Source organism: Macrobrachium nipponense, chromosome 47 (assembly GCF_015104395.2).
Source record: "Macrobrachium nipponense isolate FS-2020 chromosome 47, ASM1510439v2, whole genome shotgun sequence".
In the NCBI taxonomy this organism is placed as follows: Eukaryota; Metazoa; Arthropoda; class Malacostraca; order Decapoda; family Palaemonidae; genus Macrobrachium; species Macrobrachium nipponense.
The window spans coordinates 3,238,512-3,263,926 of record NC_087222.1 but is presented as its reverse complement, the minus strand read 5'-3'; the positions used below and the strand labels follow the sequence as shown (position 1 = coordinate 3,263,926).

General features: G+C 41.7%; 2 protein-coding genes across 5 annotated transcripts in view; both read right to left on the bottom strand.

Moving 5' to 3' along the window:
- Positions 1-4,668, bottom strand: part of LOC135204407 (tigger transposable element-derived protein 1-like) — a 35,612-nt gene extending 30,944 nt beyond the window's left edge. The window contains exon 1 of the mRNA XM_064234620.1: positions 3,832-4,668. Within this exon, the coding sequence (XP_064090690.1) occupies positions 3,832-4,668 (837 nt within the window). The remainder of the gene's footprint in view (positions 1-3,831) is intronic.
- LOC135204669 (zinc finger protein 239-like) overlaps positions 1-16,977 on the bottom strand; it is a 58,312-nt gene extending 41,335 nt beyond the window's left edge. For all 4 annotated transcript variants that reach the window (XM_064234824.1, XM_064234823.1, XM_064234825.1 and 1 more), the window contains exon 1: positions 16,472-16,977. The gene's annotated coding sequence lies outside the window, so the exon portion shown is untranslated. The remainder of the gene's footprint in view (positions 1-16,471) is intronic.
- Positions 16,978-25,415: the final 8,438 nt, after the last annotated feature.

Here is a 25,415-nt window from a genome sequence, read left to right as displayed (position 1 = left end):
TTTGCTAGGGACACTCACAGATGATTATGGATTTTGATCTCATGGATGTTACCCCCTTATTTTTATGCTAGGGGATACATCTCGATTATGATGGTTACGGGTTTTGTATATTAAGTCATATGCATTCCTTACATATTATCATCGTTGTTTAATTTGTTCATTTTTAATTGCTGTTATATATTTTGATACATGCCTTTACACAGATACTATTTTGTTACATGTAAGCCAATTTACCTCTGTACATATGTAATTACCTTATGATAAGAAACATGTTTAGAATTAAGGGTAATTTAAGCATATTTCTATTTAGTATCACTGTGTATTTGTATCTTTTTAGCAATTATACTCTTTTTTATATTTAATTTATTTTTTATTTGAGACCTATTCTGTTTTATTTTATTTCTTTTGTTACAATCTTGTGCTATTTCTCTGGTACGATTTCGCGCAGCGACACGAGCTGAGCCCAGAAAAGGGATTTTGACGTAAGGAAAAATCTATTTCTGGGCGATTGGCTCGTGTCGCCAGCGAAATCCCACCCTACCCATCCCTTCGCCCAAGATTGTCTGCTAACTTCAGGATGGCCACTAGAGGCGCAGCAGTCGGCGGCATGGGATGGAGTAGTAGTAGTACGAGCTGCTCACTCTGTGGGTCGGCTCTCCTCATGGAGGGTTTTTGTTGTGGGAGATTTCTATTGGCATTTGGCTCGTGGTAGTGGTCTCACTCGCCTAGTGTTCATACCGACACCCTCTTGGAGGGTGAGCGAGTCAGTTATACTGACCTTTTTCTTTATTTTATTTATTCTCTGGTATGTGTTAGTACATTTACCCTAGAAATAATAGATTAAAGGATATTTCGCTGGCGACACGAGCCAATCGCCCAGAAATAGATTTTTCCTTACGTCAAAATCCCTTATTTGTTGTTGAAAAAGTAACTAGATTCCTGACTCAATTATCAACAGTTTTGCTGTGAACAGTACCTACGGCGTTGTTCGCGCTCCCATATTGTCTATCAGTGTTGCAAATTGGTATGTGTTTACCCTCTAAACTGGGTATAAGACTTACACAAAACTGTGGAAATGAGTGAAATTAGCATATCTATTTGCAGTATATATACATAAATGTTAGAGCAATTTTATCATTATTACATTACTATGACAACTAGAATTCACGAAAAAACAGTTTGCAAATGTATCAGCATATGTGTGAAGCGCCACTAAATTGGCAACAATGAAATTCTGCCATTCCTAGCATGCAAGCATTAAAGGTTACATTTATTTTAGTTGTAAGTACAATTATTAAAAATAAAAAAGTCAAAATAGTCGGTATTTCTATATAAGCATTCTGCAGTGATCTAGACTATGGCAATTGATGTTTTCCTATGTTATTTTACTTGCTGTACAAGATTTGAAAGTAATAATTATTCGGATGACTGTAACTAAACAGTAATTTACCTTTGAAGACTACATGACAATGCCAACGGGTGCAGTGTACTGACGTATAGAGTTCAAAGGCAAATAAAAGTTTAGTTACAGTGGAACGAAAAAATGATTCCCTTCAACTCTTGTAAAGCAAGTAAAATAACATAGGAAAACGTCAACTGCCATAGTCTAGATCGCAGTAGAATAGTTATATAGATCTAACAAGTGTTCGGTTCGGGCAGAGAAATGTAAACAAACCCGCCATGTTTGAACTCTGCAACCACCATGGAGCCATATGTTTACTAAGGGGAAGGTATCAGCAGCGCATTGGTGATGAGGCCTCTGATTGGTCGGAAGAATTGTGGGCGGGTACATGTCAAAATTGCGGGGGGGGGGGGGGGGGGGGGGGGGGGGGGGGGGGGGGGTGGGGGGGGGGGGAAAAAAGATTTTCACATGTATGTGGAAACTAAAGTGGTATTTTCAGAAAAGGAAAAAGAGAAAAATATGCAATACTGCATAACACATACATGAAAAGGATCTTGTAATGGACGGACAGTACAAGAAATCAGAGAGGCCAGTTGAAGAGACAATGCGAACTCTGAAATCGTAAAATGTAGTTTCTTTTATTTCCATGAAACTAAAGATATTGTGTATTATTATTAAAGGAAATAACAATGCAATGAAATGTTGTGGAAGGGACACCTATTTTGAATAAGTTATTAATTCATACATACATATATATATTATATATATATATATATATATATATATATATATATATATATATATATATATATATATATATACATACATAATATATATGTACATATGCGATTTAAGTAGAAATTATAAAATAAATACAAGTTGGAGGTTAAAGTAGGGAATAAGGAATGGATGTTATAAAGATTCAAGAATATTCTTTAACCTAACCTAGTAGAACATGTTACCTGAGCAGGGGGGGCTCCTCCCGCACACCCCCTTAAAAAAAGTCAAACTTGAAGGAAGTCCAACATATAATTTAGCATACTAACCTAACCTAGTAGTACGTGTTACCTGACGGGGGGGGCTCTGCCCTCCGTATCCCCCCTTAAAGAAAGACCAAACTTGAAGGAAGACTAACATATAACGTTACCATACTAACCTAGCACCCGAACCTAACCTAACCTAACCTAGTAGAACATATTACCTGACTGGGTAAAGGAAGACAAACTTGAAGGTAGCCTAACATATAACCAACCTAACCTAACCAACCTAACGTGATACCCGACCAGGGGGACTCCCCCCCCCGTAACCCCCCCCCCCTTAAAGAAAGACAAACTTGAAGGTAGCCTAACATATAACCAACCTGAACTAACCTAACCTGATGTGTTACCTGGGGCGGGGGGCTCCGGACCCCTGTACCCATCCCCCTTCTATAATGATAAACTTGAAGGAAGGCTAACATATAAATTAGAATACAATACTAACTCCACCAACCCTGTTTGCAAATGTATAAAATAGAATAAATGAATGAAAATAATTAGTAAAATTTTATCCAAAAATTTGTTATGGGTGAGAAAGGATTGTAAAATTATGAGCATAAATAGACAGAAGTGGATAATGGGAAGAGAAAGGAGAAAAAGGTATAAATTAAGATGTCTGTAAAAGGATATAATGGAATATATATATATATATATATATATATATATTATATATATACAGTAATACCTTGGGTTACGAATTTAATCCGTTCCAGAACCTGCTTCGTAACTTAAAAAATTCGTAACCTAAATGGATTTTCCCATAAGAATGTTATAAAAAGCAAATAATGCGTTCCACCCGACCATGAATGACCATTTCAATTCATATTTTTCCATTTATTTTTGTTCGCTAAGGTTGAAAATTCGTGTAGGAATTACATAAAATGATAAAATTGAAGAATGAAATTAAATATAAACTCTAGATTTAATATGCATGCACAGTAAAACCTGAACTTTACCTTTGGCGAGTGTGGCTGCTGGCTTGACGGAGACGGGAGGAGGGGAAGGGTGAGGGGGAGAGGGTTAGGGCTTGGGGGGGAAATCTCCCTCCGTGAACACTTCTGGAAGACTTTCTGGTTCTTTCTCTAGAGAGCACCGTTCACTACAATCACTAATTTTACGCTTACGCGACACTGTGTCGTCTTTCACAATTTTGAAAAAATATTTTTCTATGGAGGCTTGCCTTTGCCTGTTCTTTAAAATTCTATAGAAATGACCCACCCCATTATCGATAAACAAATTTGTTGCACGCCCTGACGCAGCCTTATTCGGGTGATTTTTCTCGATAAAACTTTTCACAATTTCCCAGTGTTTCAAAAAATCCTTGATCTCGCTCGAAGGAAGCGACTGTGCAGCGTCTTCCCCCTCCTCCTCAGATGAGATCTCCTCCGTTACCTGTCTCTGTTGCTCCTTGTGTAGCTCCAACAGCTCGTCGGTCGTCAGCTGCTGCCCATGCTCAGTCAGGAGGTCATCGATGTCGTCCGTGTCAACCTCCAGCCCCAAGGACATGCCCAAGGATACAATCTCGTCTTCAACTGCCCCCTTCTCGACGGTTTCGAACCCCTCAAAATCTCGTTCAGCAACGCAGTTGGGCCACAGTTTCTTCCATGCAGAATTGAGGGTTCTCCTGGTGATTCCCTGCCAGGCTTTGTCAATCAGATTGAGGCAGTTGTAAACAGAGTAGTGATCCTTCCAAAACTCTCTGAGGGTAAGGTTGGTGCCTTCCGTCATCTCAAAGCAGCGCTGGAACATAGCCTTCGTATACAATTTCTTGAAATTGGCGATAACTTGCTGATCCATGGGCTGGAGTATTGGAGTGGTGTTGGCGGGCAAGAACTTGACTTTAATGAACTTGAATTCGTCCAGTAAGTCCTCTTCAACGGATGGAGGATGGGCAGGAGCATTGTCCATCACAAGTAAGGCTTTGAATGGGAGGTCCTTCTCCCGGAGACACTTCTTCACCTCGGGACCAAAACCCTCGTTCATCCACTCGACGAACAAGATCCTCGTCACCCAAGCCTTGGTATTAGACCGCCACATAACGTGCAACAGCTTCTTCTGCACGTTGTTTTTCTTAAAGGCGCGTGGATTTTCCGAGTGATACACGAGGAGAGGCTTAACCTTGCAATCCCCGCTTGCATTGGCACAAAACAGTAGGGTTAGACGGTCTTTCATGGGCTTGTGACCGGGAAGTGCCTTCTCTTCTGCCGTAATGAACGTCCTCCTGGGCATCTTCTTCCAGAATAACCATGTCTCGTCGCAATTGAAGACTTGTTGGGGGAGGTATTTCTCGGAATCCACGAGCCTTTTAAACTCTTTTACGTAAGCCTCTGCCGCCTTCGTATCTGAGCTTGCAGCCTCACCATGGTGAACAAAACTGTGGATGCCAGTCCTTCTCTTAAAATTCTCGAACCAGCCATGGCTCACCTTAAAACTGTCTTTTTCACTGTCCGCTGATGTGCCTGGCTCATTTTTACTCAAATCTTCGTAGATCTTACGAGCCTTTTCGCAAATGATGCTCTCACTTACGGAATCTCCTGCCAGCTGCTTCTCGTTTATCCAAACCATGAGCAAATTTTCTACATCGTCGAGAATATAAGGCCGTTGTTTCGTCAATACTGTGACACCTTTTGATGCTTTACTGGCTTTAATTTCTTCCTTTTTCTTCAAAATAGTGCAGATCGTTGATTGCGACCGCTTGAATTACGCTGCAATGTCTTTCACGCGCTCGCCTTTATCATGCATTTGGATAATTTCCTTCTTCATTTCGACTGTAATCATCTCCTTCTTTCTTATGCTTTCCTTCTTGCTGCTTGCCTTCGTCATCTTGAGAGCCATTGTCTTTAGTATTTGGGTAATAGTAATGTATAAGCACTATCACGGAAACACAACACGTGCACAAATCACTAAGCAAATTTGAGAGCATATCACGGACAGATGCGTTCAATCTTAACGCCAGCGAGATAGTGAAAGAGTTATGGTTTAAAAAGGGTCAAGGGATGCGTGGGAGGAAGTCACGTGACCTCGTTAAGTTTTGGCCGAAAAAATGCGTTTGCAGATCCCACGCTCATCCGATGTCCGATGTAAACAAAGCAGGCGGCCCCCATGATGGAAATTTGCGCATTCGTATTCCAAGTGAAATTCGTATTCCAGAATGAGGGCGTCACTTCGTAAGTTAAAAAATTCGTATACTAATCGGTTCGTAGCCCAAAGTATTACTGTATATATATATATATATATATATATATATATTATATAGTATATATATATATATATATATATATATATATATATATATATATATATATATATATAGATGTTCCAATAATAAGGTCAAATTTTAACAAAGAAATTGTTATGGGTGAGAAATGCATTCTTAATGACGAAACCCAAACAGTCAGACGTGAATACTGGAAAGGGAAGGGAGTGAGTTGTGCATAAATCATGTATAAATCATGTATGGAATATCCCAAGCAACTTGCAATTTCACGTAACCGATAGGAAGGTAGGTATCGAATCGTCCTAAAACCCACTTCTAGTCCCACGATGTAAGCATTTTCAGGTGTCTGCCCTCAATTATAACATAATATTTCAAGGTATATAGGGCAAAATTATTAAGTGAGAATATGTCAAAACACATATTATACAAATACTATGATAAACGAAACAGAAATAAAAACTTGAATTCATATAACATGATTATAAAACAAATTGCATAATAGGATTCGGAGTCGTAATAGTAGTAATAGTAGTAGGTGGACTTTGGATGTGAAATGGCTCCACTATCGGTTTTTTTGTTATCGCTTATTTTTTTGTATTTAGTGCTTTAAATGTCATACATAAGGGGAAATACCACAATAACACGGCAAATCCTCCCTCCAAGTGTTTAACCCCACCCAAAACCCCGGTTCCCACTGGGGGCCCCCCTTACCGTAGGATAGAGTTGAACGGCATAATGCTCCCCAGTGTTTTGTCCCCACCCAAAACCCTGGTTCCCAGTGGGGGGTCTCCTTTTCTGTTGGATAGAGTTCAAAGGTAAATTACAGTCGTCCAAATAAATATTACTTAAATTCTTGTTCAGGAGGTAAAACTGCATAGAAAAACCACAACTGCCATAGCCTAGGCCACTGCGGAATAGTAATATAGATCTACCAAATAGTTATGTAGACTTGAATCAATGAAAATTGCTATAAAAAATGCAAAATTTTTGTCGTAAACAATTCACTAATCTGTCGTCTATTCACCAGTGCTTTTGGCAGCCAGATGTACAGGGTGTCTATAAAGTCCCAATTCTACATTCAGAACACTTCATTCTACAAAAAACTGCATTACTCTATGTAGTATGGTATACTGAGCCTTTTTTAGACACCCTGTACATTAAGACAAAAATTGTTCCCGCCATGGCTTCGCCGTCAACACTCTCTCAATGTATTTCAAGTGCAATTTGGAGTGAATTAAGAACAAAATATGTATAATTACAATCAAATAAGCACTGTGGAGTTTCATTTGTGATGGCAGTAAGGATAAAAATGTTATTGTTATAATACAATTAAGTTTGTTCATACTTACCTGGCAGATATATATATACAGGTGGTCCTCGAGTTACGATGTTGATCCGTTCTTACGATGCGTCGTAACACGATTTTCAGCGTAAGTCGGAACATTGAAAAATACCACATGATTTAATGTAAATACCTACGTATCAATAACAACGAGAGAACAATTCCTTACCTTTATTAGTTTGATTGGCTTGCACACTGGAGAGGAAGCTGCGGTGCTGGAGAGACTGGGGGAGGTTAGTGAAGAGAAAAAGAACCTCCAGAAGTTGCTGGAGATGCTGAGGCAGGTGATTCAATTATTAGACCACTACGCTGCTTAGTTATCACTGTCGCTTTCATAGGAGCAGATCCTTTCACATGTTCAACGATGCGCTCTTTATCTTTGATAATGGTAGCAACGGTCGAACGGCTAAGGCCAAGCGAGCGGCCAATGTTTGTTGGCGTTTCTCCCTTCTCAGATCGCTTTATAATGTCCACTTTAATTTCCATGGTGATGGCCTTTCTTTTCTTCGATGCGCTACCATCAGAAGAGTCCGCCTTGCGCTTGGGAGCCATAACAAAGAGCAAAAAGTTACAAAAACGATACAACACGAGGGAGAGAGAGGCAGTGTAAACAACCAAAATGGCGTATGGGCGAGGAATGAGCGTAGCGAAGCGACGCCGTCCTCTCCCCCACAAAGCGTATTCTTCCGCCGTGCGCCCGGAACTAGTTCGCGTTTGTTTACGTTGCTTACGACGCTAAACCGCGTAAGACGGAACGACGCAAAATATTATTTTTTATATTTTTTATGGGGGCGCGTTCGTAACCACCCGAGAAACATCGTAAGTCGAGACCAGCGTAACCCGAGGACTTACTGTAGCTGTATTTTCTGAAGTCCGACAGAATTTAAAAATTCGCAGCACACGCAGTGGGCGGCCAGGTGGTAGTACCCATTCCCGCCGCTGGGAGGCGGATATCAGGAACTATTCCCATTTTCTATTCATATTTTATCAGTGCCACTGTCTCCTGAGGGGAGGTGGGTGGGCACTTTAATTATATATATCTGCCAGGTAAGTATGAACAAACTTAATTGTATTATAAGAATAACATTTTGTTCATGAAACTTACCTGACAGATATATATATAGCTGAATCCCACCTTCGGATGGTGGGAAGAGACAGAATAGGATTTTTGGGAAACTAAATTAAGTAGATGATATACATCTTGGTTCCTGACCTGTTAGCATAGCCGACTTCGTGATTACTGTCACCAAAGTCTGCTCTGCGTTACTAGAGTTGCCAGCGAGTAGAGACCTGTAATGCTGGTGCGCTCTAGATGATCTGTCAACGGGGGCGTGACCACAATGTGACTAGACCATATGACCATACTTCTGAGGGCACCGAAGCTAAAACCACCACCTGACCTAACCTATCAAAGTTAGTTCCATAACTTCTAGGCTAAAGAAAAGGAACGCGCCTCAAGCGACCAACCCTTCAAAGTTAAAAGCACACCTATCCCTTTTCTATAGGATAGGATTCGTGTTGCTTCTTGCACCCAATAATATATCTACGGATATGTATGGTCCTAGCGACTTACGGATCTGAAATGTCGTCTTCACATCCCGTCGGGAGTGTGAAGCGAACACAGAGTTGCTTCGCTAAAGCGTGGCACTCAGGATATTACTGAGTGTCATGCTCTGTTGAAATGCTTCCGAGGCCGCGCCCTCACCTCTTGAGCATTCATATTAAAAAAAAAAAAAAAATCTCAAATCTTTATGCAAACATAATGAATGAGACCTCTTAAAAGAACTCCTTGGCTATAATGCCAAGGTGTTCTTGGACATGAACCAGTCTGTCTTTTTACGGAACACCGCAGATTGTCGGGAGTGTGAAGCGAACCCAGAGTTGCTTCGCAAAAGCGTGGCACTCAGGATGTTACTGAGTGTCATGCTCTGTTGAAATGCTTCCGAGGCCGCGCCCTCACCTCTTGAGCATTGATATTAAGAAAAATCTCAAATCTTTATGCAAACATAATGAATGAGACCTCTTAAAAGAACTCCTTGGCTATCATGCCAGGGTGTTCTTGGACATGAACTAGTCTGGTCTTTTTACGGAACACCGCAGATTGTCTGTTGACCTTGACTTTCTATAGTTTTATCAAGATAAAACTTGAGAGACCCTACAGGGCACAGGACTCTCTAATGCCCTTGCCCAATAATTTGTGCCATACCCTTGGTCTCCAAGCCTTCGGGTCAATGGTTAGACAGGTTTTCGTTCTTATCAAGAACGGAAGGCTTAGCGGACAGACCGCATTATGTCCTTTAAAGCCAAAACCTCTGATGATGGCTAAAACCTCACTAACCCATCCTTGCCGTGGCTAGAGCGGTTAGAATATTAGCCTTTCTGGTCACGTGTATTAAGTTCGCAGAAAGGATAGGTTCGAAATGCTTTTGGCATCAGAAACTCAGACTACGTCTAAGTTCCATGCCGGAACCTTTGATCCAGAGAATTTCAAGATCTCCACAGACCTCAAAGATCGTGAAGCTTTGTTGTTTGACAGAACCGAATCTCTGAGCCTAGAGGCCGTCAACAACATATTTGCATATTCTACAACAGTTAGGACTTCTATCTATCTCATACTTCATACGGAAAGATAGAACCATAACGAAATTCACAGAGGTCGAGGTGGAGGAACAGTCATTTCCCTTCACTATCTCCAGAAACGGCCCCCTCCGATTGAAAACTGAAAATAGGCAGCACTGCTTTGCCTTGGCCAAGAGACTGCCATTAATCTTGAAGCTCTTATCGCTTCTCGATAGTCTGAACGCCTTCAGAGTCAGAGAGGAGAGATATTAGATACTTCACTAAGTGACGATGTTAGATTACACAGATTCTCTCGGGAAGGGTCTTTGGACAATTCTCTGAATTACCTGACCTCTGTGAATCAACCTCTTAGAGGCCAACATGTGGCGACTAAAGCTAATCCTCTAGGATCATGAATAAGGGAACAACTTAAGAGGAAGCTCCTTCGTCTTCAATATTACGAAAAACTTAACGAAAGGACACCCTCAGTCTCTCCTCACTTTCGACATACTTCTAAGTGAGGATTACTCAGACGTCAGTTGTTGTTGCCTTCGATTGAGAAGACCCGCACGGACGTGCACTAGTTTAACGAACCTCTTGAGGATCGTTACGTTCCGTGCCCAAGCCCATAACCAATTCTCTCTTCTCGAGCTATGAGAGAGCTGAGAAATTATCCGAGATGATTTGGGCCACTCGATCCAAACTCACCCTTCGAGGAACTGGAGAGCCGACCAATTTGGCTTCCAATTCTTTCAGACAATGTGCCAGAACATCTGTTCTCTGTTCGGATGTCTGGCACCCTCTCGCTATCACCCGAGGTGATCCTCAAGCCGTTGAGAGAAAAATTAGAATTACAAGATCTTGATGTTATTCCAATTTCTTCGTGAGGAAAATTTGTAGAGGTCTGAATTGCTGTTTATTCAGGAAAACAAGCTTCTCCAGCGAGGAAATGGTCCCCAGCAAACTCATCCATTCCTCACTCAGCCTGCTTCCTTCCCTAAATAAGGCTGCGCTTTGCATAAGCAGGAGAGCATTATTATAGTGCTATGCCGCGGTAGATTCGTACAGAATGTTACCGTGCGGTAAACCCGCACCTAACAAGTATAAGAGATATCTTGTTGAAATTTTCTAAGTAAACGGCAGGTATGATCATTCAAGATTACTAGAAATTTCCTCAACCCGAGGCTAAAATCCATGATTGTAGGGCAGAGAGACGGTTTATTCAGCCATTCCCGGAAGGGAGAGAGACGTAACCAACCGCGCATGACACCGAGCTAGCCGGTACTGCGTAGATCACAGTAACAGCAGCCTTGATCATCGTCTCGCACTATGTGCCTGAGTTGCCAGCTACTCCTTTTACGAAGGGATAGGTATGAAATTATCGAGCCAAAGGAAACTCTCAAGCAGGCATATTTAAACGAAACAAAATTCGCTAAATACAGAAGCTGAGTTGATGTTGCAGTTCAATTAGAATACTTCTCGTCTAAGTCGCAATCTGTAGAATAACTAGGATATGCGGCCTACCCCTCGGACAATTCAACTGCTTAGTAGAATCATGTCGCGAGGTTAATATACGTAGTATATTTATAGTATTCTGAACAACGATCTCCATCCTAAATTCTTACCTTCAAGAAAACAAAATAAGGATTGGAGATCGACCACCTTCGATCTCTATCAAAAAGAGTGAAGGAGAAGTCTTCCTCGAAGGAAAGCTTCAATGGTGAACAGAATACTATCTGCCTGAGTTGCCAGCTACTCCTTTACGAAGGAATAGGTATGATATTATCGAGCAAAAGGAAACTCTCAAGCAGGCCTATTTAAACGAAACAGAATTCGCTAAATACAGAAGCTGAGTTGGTGTTGTCGTAACAATACCTGAAGAGTTGTTCTTACTCCGAAAACTCTTGGAAGGTTGAAGGGAGTGTCAAATAAATACATTCTTAGACAACAGTTCTTTCGGCTTCTATCCGCAGAGGTAAATACGATATGCGTATATGACTCGACCCATGCGTTAGCAAAATGACGCAAAGATAAACTACGTAGTATTGTAGTAATTTGAACATCGAATTCTCTACTACATCTTTCCTGGACGAGGAAGAGAGAAAGAAAGGAAAACGACTGTCCACGTTCTAATGAACGAGACTTTTAAAAGAACTCCTTGACTCTTTGCCAAGACTCTTTTCCAAGAAAAGGGAGTAACATTCGAATAGAGATCATCAAGAGAGAACCGTGGATCGAAAAAGACCGTTCAATGTTCTTATGATATTGGACAAAAGACTTCCTGGATAGTCTACAAGTCTTTCTCTTAACCCCGGATGAGCCTCTGAAAATGAATGAGAGCTCTTCCGAAATTTGTTAATGAGTTTATCCGCTTAAACGATAAAAACGTTAAAATCTATGTCAATGAGAACTACCCCATTTATGAGGGGTCCCCCACTTAAATGACAATGGGGAAAACGTCCTGACTTGACAAAACTATTAGCACTTTGCTAATAGGGGAAAACCCTTTAACATGACCGAAAGTCACCCAGGAATCCGAGTATATAATCTTCCCGATTCTCAAAGAAATCGATGAAGAGGAAAGAGGAAAGAGGGATCGAAGAAAAAATTCGGGTATGTCTCTCCGCTAACTCCGAATCCTTTTAAAAATTTCTGTAAAGAAATGTCCTCAACAGCAAATAAGACGCCTTCAACAAGTCTTTTCTCTCGCAAAGCGTCCATGCCGAGCTTCCACCGAAGCGTCCCTGGCGAATGTCCACAAAACGTCCTGCTGAGCGTCCTGCTGAGCGTCCTCAAAAGCGTCCTGCCGAGCGTCCTGCTTAGCGTCCTGGAAAGCGTCCTGCTGAGCGTCCTCAAAAAACGTCCTGCTTAGCTACGAGCGTGTTTGAGCAGAGAACACCAAAGTCTTCTAACGACGTTTCAGAGAGGAACTCGTTGAGCGCCTTGATGCATGCAAGGCCCGCCAAGAGGCGTCCTGGCGAGCGACCTTGCCAACATCTCAATGTTATGACGAACCGCGTTTTGCGTATGACATTGAATATTTTTAAGGGACGATCCTCATGCGAGTCTCCATGGAGAGCCGCACGCTGCTCCTGAAGAGTGTGAACACTAAAGGGAGACGTATGGCTTTCGTCTTCCGCAAGGTGCTTGCGAGCGTCCTGGAGAATGTCTCTACTTATAGGACGTCGAGCACCTCCAAAAGCTTCCTCACGTCTAAATTGCCCTTCTTATGCCGACCAGAGACATAAGTTGTTTGACTGTGCAAAGCAGCTTGCCGGCCGTCAAACTTATCAGCTTGCTTTATCGAAGTAAAGCGAACGTTACATAACGTATACGGAGCGCAATGAGGAGAGGAGACGAATACTGAGTTGCTCCTCCAAAGGGTGGAATCAAGAATGTCCTTGATTACCAAATTCTTTTGGAATGCTAGCGAGGTTGAAACAGCTCTAACTTCATGAGCGTTCACTCGCAGGAGGCTCAAATCACTCTTCTGGCAAGATGAATGAACCTCCTTAATAATGTATAAGTGATATATACATGAGCGTTCATATACATGAGCGTTCACTCGCAGGAGGCTCAAATCACTCTTCTGGCAAGATGAATGAGCCTCCTTAAATAATGTATACATGATGTATACATGAGCGGTCACTCGCAGGAGGCTTCAAATCACTCTTCTGGCAAGATGAATGAGCCTCCTTAATAATGTATAAATGATATATACATGAGCGTTCTCGCAGGAGGCTCAAATCATCTTCTGGCAAGATGAATGAGCCTCCTTAAATGTCCCTTAGGCAAAGAGCCAGTGCATTCTTCTAAAAGGGAAAATGTGGTCTTCTTTACTCTTTCATCCTCTCGTGACGAGAGAGAGGACGTGAACGCGTCTCTCTAAAGCTTCTTTAGGGGGCGCGAGTCCTTCCGAGAACTCAAACCCCTGTGTGGGGAGGACGCCTCGGAGGACGAGAAGCAATCCTTCAAGATTCGTGCACGTGCACGATCTTTAGCAGCCTGGGAAGAGTCAACAGGTTCTGCCGAAGGGACGCCAGATCGGTGGGGAGCCCCCGTAACCAAACCCTCTTGCGGCTTTCGACATGCCCTCTCCCTGAGTCCTGGGAGTCCGACAGAGGTCCAGGCCTAGAGGCATTATGGGGCCGATCTGACGCCCCCTCCACAACACAAGGGGCACTACACTTCACAACACTGATTGGAGAGCGAGCACTTTAGTCTAAGATTACTTGATGTAATCCTTTAGCAGACACTTATTCTAGGCTCGTAAGCCATACCACAGGGTTAGGCAAAATAAAATCTACAGGAGGTTAGAAGGTTCATTATTTCTAACTTCTGTTTACTGTGGAGGAAAACTCCTGATTCTAACACGCTCTAAAATGCGTAAATGAATCCTCCTTCTTCCGTAATCAGTCACACATTACACTAATTACCTTATGCAAAGAAAACATGTAAACGTCATATATACTAAGCGAGTGTCTACCGAAAGTTACGGTAGCCTCACCTTACCATGCAGACAACAAAGTCTGAAACTAGGCTAACTAGCTTCAGACATCAAATGCAATGAAAAAATTTACGATAGCGTATGCCTAGCCACAAATCCAAGTTAATAATCGAAAGAATAATTAGGATACTTAAGTGGCTAATGAAGTTTCAAAATCCTAGGCGGAGGTCTGTAAACAGTTGTTTACCGACCGGCGACAGAAAAAAATATGAATAGAAAATGGGAATAGTTCCTGATATCCGCCTCCCAGCGGCGGGAATGGGTACTACCACCTGGCCGCCCACTGCGTGTGCCGCGAATTTTTAAATTCTGTCGGACTTCAGAAAATACAGCTATATATATATCTGTCAGGTAAGTTTCATGAACAAACCACCGATTACAAGGTAAAAATGAATTTCAGTTTAAACCATGACCCCAGGAATAAGACATCTCATACTTTCATTAATATAGGCAACAAAAGGTTGTTTTATTGTGCTGATTACAACTGCATTCTTAAGTAAAATTAATAAACGTTGCATATATATGCTAATATTGTTGAAATGAGCGCTTGGAAGGAAGTGGTATCGATGCCGAACACGAAAGGGACCGGATGCGAAAGACGCCATATTGGATTTAAAAACTGCCTTGAAAACATATTTTACGAAGACTCCATACGCTTAATTTAGTTCGTATGGCGCTTTCATAGTATACCACATTATGTTGACGAAACTTCAATCTTTCGGATGATATGCTTAAAGATGTAATTGTATTCTTGGTATTTCTACAGAAGCAATCCGCGGTGGCCTAGACTATGGCAATTGACGTTTTCCTATGTTACTTACTGAACAAGAATTTAAAGTAATATTTATTCCGACGTCTGTAATTAACCCCCAGGGGCCAGTACTAAACATGGCAAAATACATTGGACGCCCCAATCCCTAGTGGATGTCGTATCCGCGGTTACGTTCATTGCAGTTCATTTGGAACTATTCTTCAGAATTACCCTGCAAGAAACGTAACCGCGGATACGACATCCACTAGGGATTGGGGCGTCCAATGTATTTCACCGTGTTTAGTACTGGCCCCTGGGGGTTAATTACAGTCGTCCGAATAAATATTACTTAAACTTCTTGTTCAGTGGGTAAAACTGCATAGAAAAACCGCAACTGCCACAGTCTGGGCCGCCGCGGATAGGTTATAGGTACGGCAGCCGTATCCCGATCGCGGTAGATATTGGTACGGCAGTGAATTGCGCATGCGTCAATTTCAGACTTCCTGCCGTACAAACAATATAGTGTGGTGGGGGTACGGCAGATTCTGTTATTGATGCCGTTTTGTGCTCTTGACTTGCTGTAGGTACAGCAATTATCTGTATCCGTTTACCAGTTTGCTAATCATTCTGTATTATAAGACCAGAATTCCGCTTTTTGAACATCTTTCCCACTTTTTAGTTAGCAAAATGTCCCCCACCCCCGCCTGTTGTTTGCTATTGTGAATTTTGCCCCTCGTTTTTGTGCTACTAAAACAAAAATATCTCAATTTTGATGGAATAGTGCTGAAATTTTGTTTGATTTTGCCATTTCACTAGCTGGTAACTTCTAACGTTTTCTCCGTCAGCTGCAATTACTTAAGATTGATTTGGCCATTTACCAGAGGAGCGACTTTGGTAGTTTTCCTTACCAACATGAATACAGCAGAGCACGATTTCTGTGTATTTCAAATCCTCTTTTAATCTCCTCTTCGGAGTTCGTTTCAGGGCCGATTCGATCGTTCTTGACCTACGTATATACAATTTGGTATTTCTGTTGAAGCCTTCCGCGTCGTTCGTCCCCGCGAATACGAAAGCCACCAGGAATTGGGACGTCAAATGTATTTCGCCGTGTTTAGTACGAGCCCCGGGGGGTTAATTACAGTCTTCCGAATAAACATTACTTAAAATTCTTTTTCATGAGGTAAAACCACAGAAAAATCGCAACTGCCATAGTCTAGGCCGCCGAGGAATGGATTATAATATAAACCTACCCACAATTTTTGAAAGCGAGTCTTCATAGATGTCTATGGCTTCTTCAGCTCGTTAAAGCCTGAAAACTTTTGTTTTTCGGCGAAAACTAATGTATTACTCTGCGGTTTTCAGTTCATGCTGTTCCCTTGCCATTTTTCTTGCTCTCATTGATATTCCTGAGGCGGTAAACAAGGGTTCGCGCATGCGCAAATCCACTGCCGTACCAATATCTACAGCGATCGGGGTACGGCTGCCGTACCAATATCCAGTTCGTTCTTTTTTTCCCCAATTTAAATACCGAGTGAATAAGGGTGATCTACAAGAGTAAGATGGAATCAAGGCGGTTGTTTCCCCTATAGGCTAACCTAGGAGTACTAACATGACTCTAGAAGTTAATGACACACCCTATAAACATCTATAACTCACCGAAGCAAAGGTTGTCCATCCCATTGTTACTTAATGATTGAATGATTGATTGATTGAGTGCGCCAAGCCCGACACCACTTGCACTCTTCGTTCCTGACTCTCACAGTCCTTTTGGGCCCACATTATTACAGTAATTATCAGTTGTATTGGTAGTTTATCAATTATTACGATTAATTACGATTTGTCTCGGTTATGAAGATGACAATTATTATTATAGATAAAAGACGTTTGAATAGAAGTTACGTTAGTAGTAGTAGTAGTAGTAGTGGGTGGGATATGCCTTTGAAACGGCTCCCTTGCTTCTTTTATTCCTCCTTTGTTTGTGTTTGCTTGAGCTTCTTCTCTCTGAAATACCACATTTCTTTTATAAAATCTTTCCGATTCTCCACTTCCTCCCTCATTAGTACTACCAATAAGATTATATTTGCTACTAATTCCTCTTTATTTTCTTGATATGGTTGCTGCATAAAGCTATATCTATTTCTAATTTCATTGTATGCTGGACAGTAAAGTAAGTAATGTTCTAAATTTTCATTTTGTTCCTCACAGTATAAACATTTTGTATCTTCTCCTTTTATCCTATTTCTATCATTTAATCCTAGTATACCTAGTCTGGGCCTACTGATCAGCATTGTTTTTTGTGTTATCATACCAGATTTCTTCTCTTATGCTTTCTTTATATTTTCTGTAGATTCTTAATGTTGACTTTTCATTCATTTCTTTCTGCCATATTTTTCTGTCCCAATTGTTTATTATTTCTCTTAACTGTTTGTCTTTAACTGCTTCAATTTTACTTAAGTTTATGTTTAGTTCTTTCATATACTCTTTTACTTGCATTATCCAGGTTTTTTTTTTCTTCATACTGATCCATTGTTATCTCATATAGGAGCCTATTTTCACCATTCTTTAGTGTATGTTTCAGATAGAAAAGTTTATTCTTGATATCTCTAGATTGGCAGGAAGAGGCCCCTATTTCAGATCTTAACGCACAACTTGCTGTGTAACTTGGCGCTTTCAATATTGCTCTGTATACTTTATTATCTATCTTCTGCAATTCATTTATTGTTTTCCTGTCAAGTTTCATGACTTCCATCGCATACATGAATGAAGGCATCGCTAGTCCTTTCCAGTACAATTTTCCTATTTTTACCCTGCTACAGCTTTTATTGATGACTGCATTAGCCATATTTGCCATCTGCTTTGCTTTAATTTGGGCCCTTTTTATTTGTTCTCTGAAGCAGTCTTTCATGTTGTTGATTGTTACTCCTAGGTATTTAATATTCTTAACTATTTTTATTCCTTCTATGTGCTCCATATTCTCCACATCATCGATACTGTACCAGTCGTTATATCTATTAGTATGTTACTCTTGTCCTTGTTTATGTTTAGGCCACATTCACCCGCGATTTCCATAAGGGTTTTTATTGATTTTGTTATTTCTTCTAGTGTGTGCCCTAGTATTAACCCGTCGTCTGCATATAGTAGTGCCACTATCCTTATTACTTCATTTCTGAAACCTTCTGTTGTATTTTCTAATTTTTCTATTATCAGGTACGTTATTAATAGAAAGAATATGGTTGAGCCATTGCATCCCTGTCTTATTCCATTAGTTACATTTAGTTCTTTTTGTTCTATATTGTTAAGGCATAGGCTTGTTACATCATTTGTATATATCTTTGCAACTGTATTTATTACTTCCGCATGTAGTCTGTATTTCATCATGACCTCAATGAGCTTTTTCCTATTAACCGAGTCAAATGCTTTTTGGAAGTCTATTGATACTACAAATAATGGGTCCTTTCTTCTGTAAGTTTCTTGTATGCAGTATTGTAAGATATATAAATTATCGATTCCTCTCCTTTGTGCGGTAAAGCCGGATTGCAGTTCATTCATTTTTCCTATATTTCTAATATGTTTTTCTATTTTGGTTCTCAGGATCCCCATGAAGATTTTATATGATGCATTTGTTAGAGCAATTGGCCTTAGATCTTTGACTGTGGGGTTTGTTTTTTGGCGTGAGTGTTGTTTTTGACTTAAACCAGCTTTTCTGCGTTTTCCTGCCCTTCAGTATTTCATTTAAACATTCTGCCAATTCTTTTAGGAGGTTGTTACTTTGTAAGAGTAATTTGAACAGTACTGGCTTCATTCCATCTGGTCCTGGTGCTTTTTTTGTCTTCATTTTCTCAAGTTGATTTTTTACATCTTCTTCTGTTATGTGGATTTCTTCCATGGGTCTAATCTCTGTCTCTGTTTGGTCATACACTCCATGCATATGTTCTCTTAAAGATATATGGCATTTCATCTGCTGTCCTAATCTTTTCACTATTGCTTCCATGTCATGTTTGTACTGTTCTTTCTTGCTTTCATTCCATATCTCTCCTATTTTGTTTTCTTCTTTTTGGTATATTGTTTCCCAGAATTTTACCAGCTCTTTCCCTAGGGTTTCGTCCTTCATCTCGTGCTTATTTTCATCGAATATTCTTATCCATTCTTTTTCTGATGTGGTCTTTCCTCTCAGCATGTCTATATATTCCCAGATTTTCCTGTGTCTGTTTTTATCATTCATTATCTCATTTCTAATCTTTTCTTCATATTCTTCATATGCTTTCTTTATTATTATCTGTACTTTTTGTTTTTGTTTAAGATATGCTTCTTCATAGTATCTTTTTTCTTCTATTCTTGTGGCTTTCCTTTTTAATTTGTTATATACCCTTCTTTGGCTTATTTCTTTCTTTATTTCTTTGGTGACCCATACTGGTTCTATTTCTCCTTGCTTTCCTGTCTTTAACCTTCTTTTGATTATCTTCTCTAAGTTATTTGTTTTTGCTTCACTCATTGTTTCTTCCAACTGGGTTAGATCTCTGTCTTGTTGGCTTACTTTAAACTTTAAATCTATATATTCAAGGTATTTCCTGGTAGACTCTTCTGTAACTTTCAAATATTTGATTTCTTTTGTTTCATTTCTGAATGTTTTCCTTACTTTAGTGTTCATTTTGAATTGGACCTTTATGAGGTGATGGTCTGATAGATCATATTCATATTTTCCCTCGTCTATCTCCATACATTCATATTTTTTATACATATTTTGGTTGACTAGGGCAAAGTCTATAGCACTGTTCTGATCTCCTCTACTCCAGGTTATCTCTCCTTTGCAGCTGGGATCTCCATTTAATAGCGTTAGGTCATATTTTTCCATTAGGTCCATAACATATTTTCCATTTTGATCAAGTTCTTGTGTCCCTACGAAACCTAAGTGCCCATTGAAATCCCCAAGGACTATCATAGGCAGGTCTGTGGATTTTTCTATGGCTACATGTAAGGCACTTATTATTTGTTTATTTCTTTCTAGCGTCGCTTTGTTGATATTTTGGGCGTCTTCTATTTTGCAGTGTTTATGTTTGTGGCTGTTCTGGTTTAGTAGTGGTTTCGGTTGCTTTCTTTCATTCTAATAAGTCAATCGGTGGAAACATAATTAAAAATTCAGATACTTTACTAATAAACTGGATCATTTAATGGTGATTATGAAGGCAAATAATGGATTCGGGTAATAGTGGTTTGTTTACGTTTTGGGCGTCGTCTCCTGAGGACTTCTCGTTCGCGGTTCCTGTTTGAATTTGATATTTTGTTTCAAACCCAATTGATGAAAATGGGAAGTTGGATATATTCATGGGAGAAGTAATGGAAAAATATGGATAATTTATTTTATCAAGAGATAATTAGGATAAATGATGATAAGTATTCCGGCCGATGTAGTCGTAGGTGGAATGTGTTTTTGAAATGGCTCCCCTAATTGTTTTTATTCCTCCTTTGTTTATGTTCGTTTTTTTCTGTGCAATACCATAATTCTTTTATGCATTCTTTCCTATTTTCAACTTTCCCTCAGCAGATCTGCAAATGAAAGTATATTAGCCATCAATACCTCTATGAGATTTTTCTATTAACGTGGTCAAATGCTTTTTGGACGTGTATTGACACCACAAATACATAATGGGTCCTTTCCTCTGTATATGTTTGTTATATGCAATATTCTAAGACATACAAATGACCAATTCCTCTTCTTTGTGTAGTAAAGCCTGATCGCATCTCATTTGTTTTCCCTATATTTCTAATGTGCTTTTCTATTTCGGTTTTCATACGATACATTTGTTAAAGCTATGGAGGAGTTGTGGGAGTTAAATTTGACAACATCCTAGAGAGAGAGAGAGAGAGAGAGAGAGAGAGAGAGAGAGAGAGAGAGAGAGAGAGAGAGAGAGAGAGAGTGGGGGGGGGGCTGCAATTGCTGTATGGATAGTTAGTGATTGGATTGGCTGTTGGTGAGTGTTGAGTTGTCTGCTGGTGCTCTGTGTTTTAGAGGCAGTTTTTGGTCAGTCTTGGGTTAGAGCCTGTGATAGTCAGTAGTGTTGGCAGCAGCCTATTGAAGGCATTGAAAGTCAGTTGAGTTTTGTGTTTTGTTTTGTTGTTATTTACTTGTTGCTGATTTTGATGTTGTTTGCTTTGTGCCTGTGCTGTTAGATTGTTGTGCTTGTGAGTTTCTGTTGAGTTATATGTGAGTTGTTTATGATTGAGGGTTGTTGTTGTTGTTGGAGGCTGTTGTAGTTTCTTGGTGTGGTTGTGAGTTGTTGAGGGTTGTTGTTGGTGAGTTACTGTGATTCCTTGGTGTTGTAAGTGGGTGTTTGTGTTGCCTTTTTGTGTTGTCTTTTGTGTTAGTGTTAGTGATTGTTTGTGCAGTGGCCTTTTGATGTGGTTGTATTCCTTGGTTGTTGTTGTGTTGTTGAGTCGTGGGGTTGTGGTCCTTGGATGTTGTGTTGTTGTTGTGTTGTGGGGTTGTGGACCTTGGTTGTTGTGTTGTTGTTGGGTTGTAGCATTGTGCTCCTTGGTTGTGGGGTTGTGGGTCTTGGTTGTTGTGTTGTAGCATTGTGTTCCTTGGTTGTGGGGTTGTGGGTCTTGGTTGTTGTCTTTGTTGTTGTTGGTATATCCGCGACCTCGACCAGCAGACAGCACAGCATAGCCCTGAGTATCTGCAGTTGGGTGAATACACGTGTTTGTGTTTTTTGTTTGTTCTGTGTGTAGGTAGGTCAATTGTCCTGCATGTATTCAGTAGTGTAAAGAGGAAAGTGTGACTGAGGGTGAGTTTGGTACCTGGATTGATTAAGTTTATTGGGGGGGGGGGGGCGGATTTTGCTACTTGTGTTTTAAGCTTGTGATCCCGCCACATTATTGTTCGCCACCCGAACAGGGACTGTTGGTGCAGCAGCTGCAGGACGATTGAGGTGGTGAGTTGTGTGATTGGTGGAGAAAGTGAGGATGGAAGGGTTGAAGGAGATGGCGAGGCTGAAGGAGGAGCTGAGGTTGGCGAGGGAAGCTAAGGAAAGGTTGGAAGTGGAGAATGAGAGGTTGAGGGTAGAGTGTGAGGAGCTGAAGAGCGAGTTAGAGGAAATGGGTTTAAGTTCCCTTCCCTGAGGGTGTATTAACCTGGCATGCATCCATCTTTATACTTCACATACTGCATGGTAGTTCTACAAATTTTTAATGTGAGATTCGATGAACTTATTGGTAAATCTTGCCCTAGAGGGAGAGATAGAGAGGGAGGGAGAAAGAAAAAGTCACCTTTTTCAGGCTGCTAAAATTTCCTCCATCTCTCTATTTATTATATCTTATAGTTAAATTAGTTAAAACAGCAAAAAGAATAATAAAAGTATCTTTAGTAACATTATACAGTGTTCCTACCGTATTTGCAGGTGATGGGTACCAGATCCCTGAGAATAGCTAGGAACCGCGAGTAGTTAAAACCTCTATAAAAATGCTTAAAATTGCCTATTTTGTTAGTTAAAACTCAAGAAAACCTGGGAAAAATGTTTATACCTGGTTTTTACAATAGTTTTATCACAAGAAGTGCATTTGTTCCTATACGTTATACAAACCCTCAGTCCTTTCCATTAGGAATTCCCTTCAGCGTAGGCTGAAAATCTGTCGTAGAAGAATAACAACAAGGTAGTTAGGCAGTAACTGCTTGTCCAATTGTCGGACTCCCGAATGGACAAACATTCCACTTTGCCGTCGGCCACCGTGGTGAACAGACGTGCCTTCAATCTGCCTGATCGTTGACGTCTGAAGAATTTTTCAAAACTTTGTGAGATTTTTCCTTTTAGTTTGTGTTTGTGTGATTTGTTTGCCTGTTTGTTTTTCCTTGTTGCTAACATGCAAACATGCAAACCCAAAAATCGCATAAGCTTAAGCACCCCCTATTCTCTCAGCGCCTTTGTCCTGGTTTGGGGGCAGGAAGTGAGATAGCTTTTGCTCCAAAATTGAAATTGATCCTCACACTTCAGGGGAAGTCTTCCAAGGCTTCACTGGAGGGTTGTACACTTCCAATGACTCCATTGGTGACCTATCCTTTGTCTTTCTCTCTCCCTCCTTGTAAGCTTCCTCACCTTGCTGTTTCCTCTTCGGTGGGGGTTGGGGGGTGGGGGGGGGGAGCTGACTTGCAGTTGTACTCAGGGGCAGTGATCACTTTAGCAGGGATTTCTCGCCCCTCGAGGCGAGTAGGGGCTCCTCTTACTAACCCGACTTTTGCTCCCTCAGGTGTGGCTGCCCCCGTGGTTGGGGACTTGCAGCAAGCTTGGCTGAAGCTGGGGCTGCCAAGTATTCCTTCACTCCAGGGGTTAATGCATCATTTCTCGTCAGCCCCTGTGACTCATGGCGCGGCTGCATGGACGACAACAACCTTGCCTGTTTCTTGGTATGTGGCACCTCCTCATCTAGTATACACCCAGCATGTTACCACCGTAACGCCTTTGGTGCTGGTATCTTCCGTCACATACATAGAGGGTAGATCCATTCCTGCCCCCTCCTCCTCTTCCTCCAGGTTATGCGGTCTTGTCTCCCCCAGCGACTTATGAACATCCTCAGAGAGTGACATCCCTATTGGATCTTTCAGCTGTTACCTTCAAGTCTGTTTCATCTGTTCCAGTGCCTGCTATTGTACCAGTCCCTGATCGTGTGAGAGTTGCTGTGGTGTCGCTGCCTTCTGTCCCAGCTGCTCTGGAACCTGCTGCTTCAGCAGCCCCTCCAGTAGCACGTCTGATGATGGATATGACTGCTGCACTGAGGAAGTTAACGAAGAAGTCCAAGGAGAAGTGCACGGCGTCATCATCTTCGTCGTCGTCTGCTGCCTCCTCTTCTTCATCTTCTGAGGATTCCCAGCCAGAGAAGAAGGTTATCTCTTCCCCTCCCACAAAGAAGTGTCGATCTGGGACTTCTAAGGGTCTGTTTCACCATTCCGGTGAGGTGGGTGGGCCTTCTGCTGGTCCTTCAGGAATGGGAACTGCCTCATCGTCCCCAGGGATGCACTGGTCAGGGACCGTAGGAGTTCAAGCTTTGGCTAGTACTTCTGCACCTATTCCTAGAGGTTCTGCCTCTAGGACTAGTACTGTCTCGGGTTCTTGTTTGTAAGTTTGGCAGAGTGCACGCATGTCTACCGATGAGCGTACAGATAGAGTCGGTGACACTGAGTCCGCTCATTGTCAGGACTCGGGTACAGTGTGGATGAAAGGGATGACTCACTCACATGACTCAAGCCTTACTGGTGATCGCTCAGCTCCCAGGGTTGATGTGATAGTCTCGCGAGATTGTGCATGCAGTGAGACTGGTAGGAGGTGCCCCCTTCCGTCCTCTTGATAGGTTCCGACCTCTTTGAGGACTGGGATGTGTTGTGAGGACTGTTCCCACTCTCATCACGCAGGTGGACACTATTCCTCACCCTGAGCATGATCGACCAGTCCCTGTGTCGGATAGCGCTTCTCCTGACGTGCGTAAGCATTTTTCCAGACCTTGGGAAGCGCTTCTGAGGAGGGAGAGTGCTTCTTTAGACCTGTGACTCAAACACCACCGTAGGTTGGTGATTGACCGCGGCCTGCTTCTTCTGTTAGTTATGCTAGTAGGGCGAGCAGGAGCGTCTGATCTTCCTCACCTGCCCCTTCAACTTCCTTGGGATACACTGGAAGGGGAGATGTCACCAAGGGGAAACCTGGGGAGTGATCTTCTCAGGGTTCAGCATGGTCTTCGGACCCGAGAGGCTTGAGTGGTTCGGGAAGGTCATGGGGGTCTATTGAGGCTCTTCCTTCTGAAGGAAGAAGGTTGAGGGAGCAGCACATCCTACAATGACTTGATGGTCCTTCCCCGCAGGATGTAGTCATTCCTGAGATTCAGAGGATATTTGCAGAGGTTATTACACTGATTTGTTAGTATAATGACCTAGGGGAAGGGCCCATGGTAGCTTCCTCTGACCACCCTTCACAGTTGCAGTCGTTCTGGGGTCTAAGAAGGTGTGTTGGACCAGGTGAACAATCTTGTCTTAGGGCAGGAAATTCACTTAGGACCAACAGATCAGACAAGCTGCTTCCCCCTTCTTTACCTTAACAGAGACGTTTCTATTCACTCTTGGAGTACCCTTTGCCGACTAAACAGGCGGGCCTAGAGCTAATTTGTCTCACTCCCTGTTTGCTGCTGCAGTACCTTGCTACGAAGAACTCTTGGTTCACACAGCAAGAGGCAGTGGCCTTGGAAGTTACACTATGGCAGCTTTCCAAGCAGTCTCCTATGGTCCCTCACAATATCCAGAGTCTCTGCTTATTCGGGACCGATATTTCATGGAGAAGATTTGGCTTTTGGGAGACTTTCCTACCTGGCCCACCAGATGGCAAACCTGTAGGCCAACCTGGTGCTTAGGAAGGATGCTGTCCTGAATTGTCTCCAGCTTTATAGGGCCAGAGTTGGTATTGATGATGAGGAATTGAACGTTGCTAGGTTCCTCCTCTCTCTTACCAAGAGAGATGGTGGGACACTATGGTGGACAAGCGAAGAGCTGAAGACAATGATCGACTTGTACACTAGGCAACTGCGAAGACTTCATGGCTGTCTCATGCAACTACGGCTATGCCTTCAA